A 13682-nucleotide genomic window follows, 5' to 3' on the forward strand; every position below is an offset into this window, starting at 1 on the left:
CAACAGTTCATTTCAAGTTTTATATCCCATTTCAAAACTACATTTAATTTTACTACTACTTTGTTCATTTCATTTTTTATATTTTTATTCTTCTATGTTGTGTTTGTGGGCGCAAATGCAAAGAAACATTCGTTATATGCTGCATGCTTGGCTAATTAACGGATTCTGATCATATGTTTCTGATAATACTGGAATAAATTCAGGGCTGATGCAAATTAGTGTGTAGGAGTGTAAACTAAGTCAGTCACTAATGAGGCATAGTGCATGCAAGAAGTTATGAAAGAGTACGTAACAGCTCAATGTATATTTTATATAAACTTAACTTAATATTTAGACTTAGTGTTGTTTATGGAAATAAATATGGATCTAATAAATTAGTACCTGTTAATATACTATCACTGGTGGAAGAGGTATTCAGATGTTTTTTTGTAAGTAACAATACCACAATGAATTTATACAAGTCTCAGATTGAAGTTGTTTAAAGTATTAGCGATAAAATGTATCAGGACTTGACTGTTATGTCTTGAAAACGAAGAGATTTAATGATTTTAAATGAGGTTTAAAGTGATGTATAAGAGGATATGAACATACAACTAATGACGCAGGATGTTTGTGTCACAGAGGAGAAAAACACACAAAGAAAAGTAAAATATAACCAATTTTTATTTTAAAATAAAAATCGGTAGCACATTGTCTTTTAGAGTTTTGGTCAGATCAGGTAGACAAAATGAGCTTTTGATTTATTCTGATACACAAAGACAAATTGTGACTGTCTAAACAAATACTTTTGGTCATCACAACTGGTACATTTTCATTGTCATATTTTACTTGTTAACATGCAGGCAATAATTGCATCAGACATTAAACATCATAAGAAAAAAAACCATATCACCCAGGAAACATACCCCAAAACAACAAAATATTTGTTGTAATGAATTTAAAATGAAAAAAAAAGAAGAAAACTTTTCTTGCATGACTGAATCTTAGATTTACATGTAGTTGTTGATTTGATTGAACTGCTAAGTTTCTGAATTATCCATGAACTTTGACAGCAAAACGTGTTATGTTATGTAGGCACAGATAAAACAGTTAAAACACAAGGCCAGCCTCAAAGTAGGCAAATGGATTACAATACAAAAAATGTGAAGCATATTACGAAAGTACTGGACAATACAGGTTTTGGCCAATAAATATAGAAAAAACACGCACACATTGTTAAAAAAATCAGATCTGATATTTTCAAGTGTTGCACTGCAAGTACCACAGCCACATGGCATTACACTTGCTCTTGACAGTGTTTTCTCACGCCCAGCATGACACTCAGAGTGTGTAGGCCTACAAATCTCTGTTCAGGCAGAACACCATTCTCTGTCCGAAATTTCAAAAAGGCACAGTTTTTGTTTTTTTTTTGTTGTTTTTTTGTTTTTTTACTTTCAGCACTGTCAATATAAAACAAGTGCAAGTTGTTTGTCATATAGTAATAAAAGAAAAAAACATAGTAACAAACAAGCTATTATTAAACCTAGACTGAAAACTGTGGCTTTTATGGTCATCCTATGTGCCAACATATTCCAGTGTGTCTGCTTTCAACGGACCATCAAAGTAAAGACTTCGCCCTGTTTACTTAACTTAAAACCAATATATCAAATATCAATCTGATTACTAATGATGTATATCTGCATGTTTTGTAGAAATTATGTTTATACAATACAAATAAGTAAAATACAGTTTTGTTTTGCTGCTCATTTACAGGTAAAATAAGGCTAATGTTTACATTTGCTGAATGCAATTATTGACTTGCTACTTGAGAGGTACTGTCCATGTTATTACAGAACTGGGTTGCATAGAAGAACCATGTTCACCATTTATAAAATAGATTTCCTTATAAAACAACCTATAAAAAGAAATCAATAAATGTATAAAATCTGGTGGAAATTTTTTAAAAAAAGAGCTGATGTTATTTTTTTTTGTTGTTGTTGTTGTTCCATAAAAGGCACAATAATAAAAACAACGTCCAAAAGTCAAGTCAGGGCAGGCAGGCTTCTGCTTTGGCAAAAGAACCACTTTAATATTCAGACTAACTGGAGTGATTGTGATGTGTGACTGCTTTGGTTGTTGTTTCCCCACTCTTTCTCTTAGTGCCTTCAAATAGTGGTTGTCAATATTATCAGCACTGAGGTTCAGAGGAAAGGCCTCAAATAGCGATCTATATAGTTTCAGCTGGGCCATTGTGTGTTTTTTCCAGGCTTGGAATTTCCTTAACCCCACGCTAATGCAATTTTCTAAACAGATGATTTTGTGCAAAGGCGAGGAGAACATCCGAAAACTCTATTCTTGATATATATACGGTTCTATTGTAGTTGAAGAGGAACTCTGGGGGAAAAAAAAGGAGCTGAGCGGATCCCTTGAGAGCTTAATGTCCGCGAAGCTCGTCCAGCCGGGTGTAAACGTCGTCAGCTTGACTGAGTTCTTCAAACACAGGCAGAAGGTTGAGCAGCTCAGCGTCATCTACGTCGTCAAACCATGACAGCACAGGAACCTGAGGAAAACAAACAGTCACTTACAAAACTGCTGATTATAATGCACCGCAGATTTAAAAATAATTCACACATATAAACAGCACCGGGCAGTTGTTCTGAACAAAAGAGGTGCATGCTGTATATTTATAGAAATATAGAGATGTACTATTTTAATCAGTCCTGAATCTGTCTTGTACGTGTCGTACGTGTCCAGTTCACATTCCAACAAATCAGGAGGAGATAGGAATACACAAAAACATTTACTGTGATTGAATATCTCTCAAAACTCTTGCCTGCCAGCTACCTAAACTCTATGAAAATATGTCTTTTGTTTACATTTTTTGTGATCTATTAATCTATTAAGAGCTGATCTCAGACTGTCAGACTGCTGCTGCTGGAGAAAATCTTCAAAGTCAAAACAAATTTGTCTGTTTTAGCACTAAAAAGTTCATCAATCCATCAATCGAGTAGTTCTGTTAGTTCACAATGTCACCGCCATTTTTTAAACCAACTCTTGTCCCTGAACGTCTAGGAGCAAGTTTTGTCACCATCGTCAAAGCTGTTTTGGACACAAGGAGGAACATGAAAGCTGACAGAATCGGATGAAAACTCACAGCATTATTAGGGTGAAAGATGTAGGAGGCAGGAGAATTATCCAGGATGAGGGTTTTGTGGAGGTCTCTGCCCAGACGACTCAAATCTTTAACATAGCAGCCCTGGTGGAATACGCAAGATTCCCGGAATAACCGAGTCCGGAATACACCACACTGATCCAGCAGGTCCGTCACCGGGTCTGCATACTGAAGGAGGGTCAGACGACAGGTAGGGGAGCAGGTGAGGGACAAGGAGGGATGTGAACGCTACTCAAACTGCAAACAGCTAAGAAACCGCACATCAAAACATCCAAAAGAAACAAACTACGAGGCTTTAATTAGAAGGGAAGAGGTCGTCTATAAAAGAGAAAACAGAGGAGCAACATCTGATAGATCAAACGTTACATAGCACATCAAAAAAAAAAAAAAAAGATATTTAGTGCTGAATAAAATATGAAGATCTATCTCAGGATCTGTTTCAATACCTTTGCGAGACTGGCTGTAAACAGCACACATTCAAACAGTTCTCCCATTCTCTGCAGGAACTCATCCACGTACGGCCTCTTCAGCACATACACCTGTAAAACAAACAGAACGTCAGGAAAGAGCAACAATTGATAATTGATTAACTGTTTCAGTCATATTTTAAAAACAAAGGCCAAACATTATGTGGTTCCAGCTTCTCAAATGTGAAGAGTTGCTGTTTTTTAATCATGTATAACAATCAACTGAATATGTTTAGGTGCTGGACTGTTGGTCGGACAAAAAAAAAAGCAGTTTGAAGGTTGTCTTTTCGTTATTTTTCAACTTTTCATGACTTTCCTTTTGCTGAAAGAAAAAAATCTTGTTCAGTCCACATTTCTAACTGTTTTAGATTCAAGTGACACCCTTCAAATGTATATAACAGACTCATTACTCTGTAGGTTAGACACAATCTATCGTTCATCTCTGTGTTTTATACTGAACACTAGAACAAGAACTCTTCACTTCATCTTAACCGGATGCGACTCACTAAAAATATGAAGAAAGACTAAACTTCCTGTTTCTGACAGCTATCAGTACAAATCACCTAAATAGATAATTTTCAGTATCAGTAGAGTCTGCTCTGAACTTGACAAAACTACATCTTTTTATTATGCACACTAGACTTCATCTGGAAACATTCAAGCATCACAATAAATAAGTTTCACGATGAATGTTATAATAATGTATGTATAATGTATCTCAAGAGACTTCCTGGTTACATAAAGGTTAAATAAAAAAGTTGCAGCCATAGTAAACAGTTACAGGAATATTTAAATCTCTTTAAACGTGTACCACCAACTTCTTCTTTCCATCCGTTTAGCTGCTGATGGCCCGTTCCTGAAACAAGTAATCAAGAATAGGCCGTGCCAGTGTTAACCAGCCTATCCTGGATTACTTGAACCAGGCAGAGGCCCACAGAAGATTCCTTACCAGCACACGGGGGGTCCCCAGGAATCACGTTTCTGAGTTAAGCACATTTCCACATGTTGAATAGTTGAGTAGCTCTACGCCCCAAGTTGAACAAAAGGTCCAGTGTACGATGCTAGTCGAGCCTTTCTTCCGACATCTTCTTTTACAGAGGCATTAATACGAACGGCACATCACTTATTTATAAAAAAAATCTTTCTTGCTGATGCATCCGCTTCCACTTGTGAGTCCTTGTTCAACATCTGGCCAGTAGAGGGCTCCGTACACCCGTCACAGCAAAAAAAAAAAAAACCTGGCTGATCAGTTACAAGACCCATCCCTTTTCAGCTCAGCAACCGCTGCAAACACATCAACATAGTACATACACAAACACCACCACCACCACCCCTCCTCCTCCTCCTTCTCCTCCTCCTCCTCCCTTCCACAGCAAACACACTCACACAGTAGTTTACCTGGTGTGTGGTCCCCTCTATCTCCACAGGCACGATGAAGTCTGCATTACTAATAGGCTGGAGGGAGAAGAGAGAGAGAGAGAGAGAGAGAGAGAGAGAGAGAGAGAGAGAGAGAGAGAGGAGATGGTTGGCATTGCTCGTTCACATGAGCCGCCGCGCTCTGTGTGTGTGTGTGTGTGTACATTCACATGGCATTACATAACAACTTAGAACCAGACTCCACATCGCTGCCATAAATAACAGTGCATAAGCCTACACAAACAGAATATAATTCACTTGATGTTCTGCACACACGTGATGGTTTTTGTAAAGAAACTGATTAATAAACAATCAGAGCAGAATCTGACCAATGCACCACTTCTACAGGCTGCCAGTATGTATTTATATATATATATATATAACCTGGATAAACAGTAGTTTACCTCATGTTACTCAAAGATGTTCTTTATTCTAGTAATTTGGAAGAAGCTCTCACTCTCACTGGAATAACATCAGTATAACTATGTTGCCTGGTCAAACTATAATGCTAAACACAACAAAATTAGAAAAAAAATGCTTGAAATAAAGAAAAGATAAGCTTGTTTTGTTTTTTAATACCTTGAATGAGCTGTGCACCAGGGTCTCATCCAGGTCTATGACCACGCATATCTTCCCCTGGTCCTGGGCGTTCACCTCAGGGAGGAGGGTGGGTTCAGACGCCTGAGGAGAATACACACTCTTAATGGTATTGTCAAACACACACACACACATACATACACCTATACCATTTATCTAGTCTGTGCTCATTTTGTCTAAAGCTCATGATTAGTCCCAAAAGTACAGTTATTCATATGAAAATCAAAGCTCGGCCACTTGATTGTACCTCTGGGAAATTAGATAAGACTGAGTTTTTAGAGAGGTTCGTATGTGTGGAACTTAATTATTTCCTGTAACAGCTTCTATGTTGCGTATCTTTAGAATTAGCATATTTATGTCTTTCATTTTTACTCCCCCCAAAAGCAGCTTGTTAAACTCCGTAGGCTGTGGGGGAGAACATGTTACCGTGATATAATCTTAAGTTTCAGATTCCCCTTTATTGATTTTGTTTCATTTTAGGCTCATTATGAGCAAAGTGAAATGAATTATTAATGTATTACATAACATAAGTAGGTTATCTGTTATCCACCGTGCTGTTTTGTTTTTTTGTCTTCTTGTCTTTTGTCTTTCTTATCTTGTATTTCTTTGTTTGTTGATGACTTTCTGCTATGAATTCTCAGTATTAATTGTTAATGTGTGAAGAATTTATTATAGTTTGTATTGTTTTGTCTGGAGGAGTCTGACAGGAGGGCTGATGTGGGTGGGGTTAAGGGGATAACATGATATGATTCAGGCTCTATTCTATTCATTTTACTTTTATAATTCCCTTTTTTCTTTGTCCCGTCTATTTAAGATTAAAGAATAATTTAAAAACATTCTTAAAAAAAAAAAAAAAAGTAGGTTATCTATTAAGAAAGGCAAATTAAGAGTGAGAGAAATACAATCCATGAGCAACAACAATCTTCTTCCACCAACTAAACAATGAGAATGATGCAACATAACCCCATCGGCGCCGATGTTTAATTCGCTTTCATTTCAGTGGGAGCCTGCCAGACAATAACCAGGCCCTACAGATGCTGCTTCCTGTTTGCTCCTGATGCTGGAGGACACACCTCAATGTGAGCAAACATGGCATCTCATTAAAATGCCCCCTTCCATAGTAGTGAAGCTCTAATCAGGCTGACAGCGTTCACCGGCGTGGCCAGCCGTGTGCAGCAGGCGCTCGAGGCTTTATTTTTTTTCTCCACCTCAGCAATTACGAGGCACACAATACACCATTCTCTGCCCCGCGCTTCTCTGTCTGCTTAAAGGATTGATAGTCGCTCTGTCGTTCTTATCTTCCTTGCAGGATCAAGTGCGAACATCAAAGCCATTCCGTATCCGCAGACAGTTGCAGTTAGCTTTCAAGATGTTCAGAGCAGGTGAAGTAGTGGTTTTAGTGCGCAGTTGTAAAAGTTTAGAAAAAAATTAACGCTCGCAGACAATAATAAGCACTTTTTTTACGACTGTATGTTCAGTTTATTCCTGCAGATGGCCTAACTATTCAAACACCGCCTCTTTTATGGCAGTGTGGTGTGCGTAGGTGCGACGAGGAAGTGAAATCTTAAATAAAAAGGCAGGATTTGAACTCAAATTGTTTTTGCTGGTGTGTGAAATATTGCTGGAATAAGAATAGAGTTACCTTGACAACCGCCCCATTTTCCTGTGACTCCAGCAAGGCCTGCTGGGAAGTCGGTGGTAGTGGTGGAGGTGGTTTGGGGCCATCCTGAGCTTGGAGGCAACAGAAGAGTGCTTTGAAGATGTTACAACTCCGAGGCTGTTTCAGGGCAGACCGGCACACCTGGCCTGTTCAGCGCAGAGAAAGAGAGACTTTCATGAGAAAAACCAAGTAAAAACTGCATGTGTTCGACATGGAAAACGCTAAGTGGGGCCTTGACTTACACACCACAACCCATGTCAGCTCCACCTTATTTTAATCTTTCTTGTTACACACACCCACAAAACAAATCTTGATATAAACAGAGAAGAAAAAATAAGAGGAATATAAAAAAAAATCAATTAATCTGTAAAGGAAATTCCACATAATTAGGTGTGAGTTGCTTGTAACATATAAAAAGGAGCTTCCCCTATCCTAAAGGCACCATCCATCTATCTACAGGGATGACACAGCCTGCACATGAAATCTGTTTTTAATGCGCCTGCCTCTGCCGCCGCCGCTGCTGCTGCTGCTGTTGCTGTTGCTGCTGCTGGAAATGGCTGGTACATGTTATATAATCACAGAGGGCGGGAAAACCCACACTTTTCAGCAGTACCTTCAACAGAAAACACAGACAGAAAACATTCCAACCATTTTACACTCCCGAGACCTTTCAGGGCTGCCTGGCAGCCTTGACGCTGGCCAGAAGGAGCCTGACAGTCAGCGCAGTCAGTCAGTGAGCCGGACACGCAGTCACACCTCAGTGCTCAGTGCAGGTCTTTGATCAGCCACTGTAACCAAAGAGTGTCCCGGCCCCATACAAGACTTGTGCCGTTGTGGGAAGAAAAGGGAGAAAAAACATTCTTGATGGGCCTCAGCTTAGCTATGCAAGTCCTCTCTAGTGTGTTTCGTGTGAGGACTTGCAAACAGATGCAGAATTTATACCCACCGATACAGAGTCACGGTGGATCGCAAAACACACTGAGTTTCTTACTAGAAAGAGGAACTGTTGATAAACAGGTCAGAAGTGTGCTAGCTAACTGTAAGCTTGCACATTTACACGTTTTGCTCCTGTTAAACTACAGTGTCCACGCTGACCCTCAAGGCTATGAAGACATAATGCAGACACACCAGTGTTACACAACTCCATGTTTAAGAGACAAAGGATCTTCATTTGATCCTTTGTCTCTAAAGGATCAAATGATCCTTAAAGCAAACAGAAGCCTTTCATTAGTCCAGCGCCATTTCTCAGGATATTAAAACAGCCTTTCAATACAATCCACATGATTTGTAACCCATGGATGTGGATCCTGATTGCTATTCAGCCTATTGATTTCCCACAGGAAGGAAGACAGTATTGGGCAATGTATGACATAACACATACATTATATCTCCCCCTGCATGTGAAAAGGGTAGAAAGATAACAGCAGATTAATGCTACAGGGTGAGGGGGGGAGGTTATAAGTGACAGAATGAGAAATCTAGGATGCCATATGTGACTTAAACCTGCAATAATGCAACATGCACGACATTAATAACCAAGAGGTGAGCAAGAATCAATGGGCAAAGCCTCTTTTAAGCTCAAGGAAAGCGTTCAAACAACGAAATCTTTGAAACGGCGCTACAATGGGCGTGTGCAGAGGGGTGTGTTTGTGCATTCCGCTGTCAATACCGCGGCACCTGGTATTTCTATACAGCCCCCCCCCCCCTCCTCTCCTCCCTCCCTCCCTCCCAACCCCTTCACCTCTGATAATCCACAGCCACTCTACTCCTCTTTACACCTAGCAGCCTATAATATGTGTCATGATTTTCATGCGGACCCTGTTGTTTGTTTGCTCACTGTTTAACATAAATAAACGTGGAAACAGTGCAGTCCTTTAATGCTACTGAGGCGCACTGATCTGTGACCACCACCACTACCATCACCACCCCCCCCCCCCTTTCCAAAATGTGAACAAAACACCAAACCATAGTTTATAAATGAACAAAACAGCGTGGTTTACATTGTACTACAGTGCTGCCTGCGGTGACAGGAGCTCCTCACGCTGTTACCTGGTAGTAGTGGGATATGGGATGGTGCCAAACAAGCTGGAACCTGATAGACATAAATACACGGCAGCTTGGTTTTGGGAAAAGCTGGCCATGATCACCAGCTACACACACACACACACACACACACACACCACTGAGGTAGTGATAATCATAACACCACATGTTGAGAAGCGGCAGAGATTTGCACAGTAAAGCAGCCACACTGCAAAAAAAAAAAAAAAAAAAAAAAAAAAAAAAAAAAAAAAGAGACAAAAACAGGATCAACAATAGCTAAGCCCTGGATGGCAAACCCAGTGCGTAATGGAGACTGTGAACTTAAACTTGAGCTCTTATTCAACACCATAAGAATAACTTAAAGCAGGGTGGGCCACGAAATGATATTAAAATACGTGCTGGATGTTATTAAATCTTATATTTTTATCCCCAACAGTGCTCTTTATGTTTGATCTGCAGGTGATCAGTGAAGAAAAACAACTCATGTTACAGCTTCTGCGCAAAATAGCTTTAACTAAAGAGCGCATATTATGATTTTGTTTTCAGACTGTATTGATTTGTATTATATAGTGATTACAGATTAATATTGCAGATCTGTTTGGTAAATGTAAAAAAAAAAAAAAAAAAAAAAAAAAAAAAAAAAAGGAGGGGGTGGGGAGGAGGAGGAGGAGAAGGGGGGGGGGGCAATGCGCCTCAGACCGCGCTCAACCAGCGTCCGCAGCGCTCAACTGTCAAATGGGCGCACTACAGGCTTTCTGATCATTATTCAAAAAAAAAATTAAATAAATAATCAATTAATACCGATCCCCTCCAGGCAGATGTTAGTCACATCCCCGTAACATACACAACACACAGGCCCGCCTCACCTGTTTTCGGTGACACTTGAACGTCTTCTTTCTGCACTTGGGTGATAACAGAACTTTCCATCTGACAATCACGGAGCCCTCAAAATCCTCAAATCCTGTCCCCGAGCACTGATGGGCATCCCTCATTGGGTTTTATGGACAAGTCGACTCAATTATTCACCGAGCTAACTTGTCATCCGCCTCAGTAAACCAGTCCTCGGTGAGAGTGGGGTTTATCTTGTTCCTGGGTTTCTTTATTCCCCGCCGCTTTCTTGTTCTTCTCTCCGAGGTCCGCCTGGGGAGGGGGCAAGGCACTTGGATGTTTTTTTGGAGGCTATTCGAGACCCGTTGAGCTCCGTCGTCTCTGGTTTACCGCTACGATTAGCAGTTACTGGTAATATCGCCGAGCAGCCCCCCTCACCCGTCGCTGCGAAGTCCTCACTTTTGCACCAACAACATGGAGAATCCAGGCGAGAGAAGGAAAACAACCGAGGAAATGGGGCAAGGGAGGGCGGTTTCAAGCCGCCCCTTACTACAGATAAACAACATCGCCCGAAAGGCCTCAAAGAGCGACGAAAAACGCCGAGAATCGATCGCTAGAGTCGGTTTCGATACAAAAAAACGGATTCCCGTGCGAAGTTTGGTGTAAAACGTTAGTTTAGTTGTTATCCGAGGCTTTGTTTTTCTACGGTTGGGACTCCGCGGGTGCCTTGAAACGGTCGCCGCGCGCGGATTGGTCGCGCGGGAGAGGGGGGCGTGGCCAAGGCATTCCTCCCCGTCCCGCACGCGCCGCTCCGAACACATTCCAGCGCTGCTTTTTTACAAACGACATCACGTTGTTTGTAAATTATTTACAAAACAAATAAACAAATGTTAGCCACGGAGGACGAATTAACATATAAATAAACACAAAGGCTGTATTTTTATATTTTTTTTATCCTAAATTGTACGCGAGGCTATCATTGAATTTGTTTTTTTGTTATAATTTATTGTCTGCAGATATTGTTTGTAATCTGCATTTATTTATCTTTTTTAATTATTTTTTTATTTTACTGATACTCAATTTGAATAAACAATTAACTATTAGCCTTAATTATGTAATTAATTACCCCAAAATAGGTGCATTATCAGTACCTGGTGATGGACTATTATCCAGAAGTCGCCATTTTTACCTTACTCGCACATTTTATTTTACAATAACCCTAAAATTCGCGGTTCTTATGTGTAAAAATCGCGATATAGTACCCTCTGATTAAGAAAGCCAAAAAGAAACTGTTGACATGTATGACATCCGTTCAGTAGGCTAATATTGAAAAATAGCCTATATATCCAGTCACGAACATTAAACATAAAGCATGTCTACAGTGCATTACTGACGAGGTATCACTTCTGTCTTGTAGATAATAGCAATTTAAATACTACAGTTGAAATTATAGTCAAGCTATACCTACATGTTACTGCATGTTCTCCAGTTTTCCTTCGTCTGAAAGACTCACACAGCCTTCACTGAACACGTCCACATCACAAGGGTTTGGTTGGAAGAAACACTTGGTCCATCAGTACTTTATGTGTAGAGGTAACAGAGGACAGAGTGAAACCAGTGACCCAGGCTCCTTTCACTTTCTCTCTCTCTCCCCCTCTCTCTCTCACTTTTGCTTCCCCTAAGTGACATAATTGTAAAAAAAATCAAAAAAAACACCAGAAACTGTTTTGCCCCGAAAAATTGTTGGGGGATTTTGCTTTGGGAAACCACTTATGTTATGGCAATCACCTAGCATTTGTGAAACAATACACGCAGCCTTTAATGCAGTTACATTAACATAAGACTGGTTGCTGGGAGTGGTTGTATCATGTAAAAATACAATCACAATATTAAATCAGCTCTGTTTAGACTACAAGTAGTGTTACTCAGGTCTAAATCCAGTGATTAATTTGAAAAAGCTGCGCAAAAAAGTTGCTGCTACTCTTGTTTTTAATTAAAATAAGTCGCTCTCAGCTGCAGACAGGAGCATTTTATAATCATTTTTTCACACAGCAGCTGCAGCTACAACACATTTGTTATACCTTGTGCAAATAAACAGAAGTGGGTCTGACATCATGTTAGGCAACGTGGTCCCCAGATATTTAAACCATGGAGGTTCTGCAGTGCCTCCTTATCCCCTAGAAGTTAAAAAAAAATCCTCTCAGTAAATCACAGAGATCCTCTCCCTGCAGCAACTGTGATGTGAAATTAAGTGACAGAAGATATTACCTGTCTTTTTTAGCACATAAAACACACGTATGAAAGATACAGTGAGCCTCATACATACACAAGACTTTGTAACTGAAGAAAACGAGAGAGAAACAGTAAAAAAAAACCTGTTAATAAAGGAATAACTACTCATTTTAGATGTGTCTACTCATTCCAAACACAAGAAATAACTACACATTTGAGATCTGTCTACCCCTTTCCAAACACATGTGGGCCCATTACACCACGAGCTCAGCCAGTGCCCACAGTGGCCACAATGCAAGACATAAACAAGAATGGCCCCGCTGTTTGCATTCCTGGTGTCTGACATTTTAAGGCAGCACTGACAGATCTGTGTAAAAATATATACAAAAAGTATGGACCGCACAGCTGGAAAATGTCATGTGGTTTAAAGTTGATGCCACTGTTTACTAAATCAACTTGAAATTCATTATCTTTGCCTGCTTTCTTGTGCGTCTCGCCTTCTTCTTCTTCTTCTTCTTCTACTTCTTCTTCTTCTTCTTCTAGTAAAGTTGCATTCCTCTGAGAGGACAGACAGACCGACAGAAAGAAAGAGAGCAAAAGGGGTCAACTGGTGTTGAGGCCCCCAGTTGTACCCCTGGAAAAATCTGTCCTAGAAAAAAAACACGTGACTTCAAACATACTAGTAAGAAAAAAAAAAACTACATCTTTCATCAATCAACAGAACTAATGCACGAGCACGTAAAAACAACACGTGGTGAAAGAGGAAATAAATCACAAGTGTTGCACGTCTCAAACCTGGGACGTGAAATTCATCGCCGTTGAATCGTTGACAGAAAGTGAAAGAATGAAAACAAGACATAATCAGATTATTCTTAAATAATCCTGACATACAGAGCTCGTAATACCATGTCCGTGGTTTATTGTGTTTGTGCAGAGGAGTTGTTTGTTTACAGTTCAATAACACATTTAATGATTTTTATAGTTGCCGCTCATTAAAACAGTCAGTTCTTGGTAAGCCACAGTAATAAAAACAGCATTCTGCTATTGCTGATGTTTCAAGGACATCTTCTTAGAAAAAATAAGCCAACCACTGTCTGTTAATCTGTTACACGTACAGATACATGACTTGTTTGTTCAAACACAATCATATTATCATAAATCAACTGTTAAATTCACTGACAACTATGATTGTCCCCAAGATTTAGAGAGTTAATTACAGTGAATTAACTTCCAAAAGATCTCAAATTCTACACAAACAAACGGTTCATCAACTTGTACTGATGTTGAC

At 39.7% G+C, this 13682-nt stretch overlaps 1 protein-coding gene across 1 annotated transcript; it reads right to left on the bottom strand.

The window, feature by feature from the left end:
• Positions 1–645: 645 nt before the first annotated feature.
• On the bottom strand, positions 646–10900 carry ctdsp2 (CTD (carboxy-terminal domain, RNA polymerase II, polypeptide A) small phosphatase 2). The gene is made up of 7 exons (XM_042409995.1): positions 10201–10900; positions 7274–7437; positions 5614–5715; positions 5017–5073; positions 3598–3690; positions 3134–3319; positions 646–2539 (listed from the first exon to the last, which is right to left on the bottom strand). Exons 1-7 carry the CDS (start codon positions 10259–10261, stop codon positions 2414–2416), a joined length of 789 nt encoding a protein of 262 aa, XP_042265929.1. The 5' UTR covers positions 10262–10900; the 3' UTR covers positions 646–2413.
• Between the last annotated feature and the right edge of the window lie 2782 nt (positions 10901–13682).

The sequence above is a fragment of the Thunnus maccoyii genome, chromosome 4, assembly GCF_910596095.1.
Source record: "Thunnus maccoyii chromosome 4, fThuMac1.1, whole genome shotgun sequence".
NCBI classification, from domain to species: domain Eukaryota; kingdom Metazoa; phylum Chordata; class Actinopteri; order Scombriformes; family Scombridae; genus Thunnus; species Thunnus maccoyii.

What these genes read in the sequence shown, in the direction of transcription:
- ctdsp2 (XM_042409995.1), bottom strand. Translation starts at nt 10,261, where the DNA reads ATGGAAAGTTCTGTTATCACCCAAGTGCAGAAAGAAGACGTTCAAGTG. An exon ending in TCAAGTGTCACCGAAAACAG is followed by an intron (nt 7,438 to 10,200) that starts GTGAGGCGGGCC and finishes TGCGCTGAACAG; the next exon opens with GCCAGGTGTGCCGGTCTGCC. An exon ending in TCTTTCACCCTAATAATGCT is followed by an intron (nt 2,540 to 3,133) that starts GTGAGTTTTCAT and finishes TGTTTTCCTCAG; the next exon opens with GTTCCTGTGCTGTCATGGTT.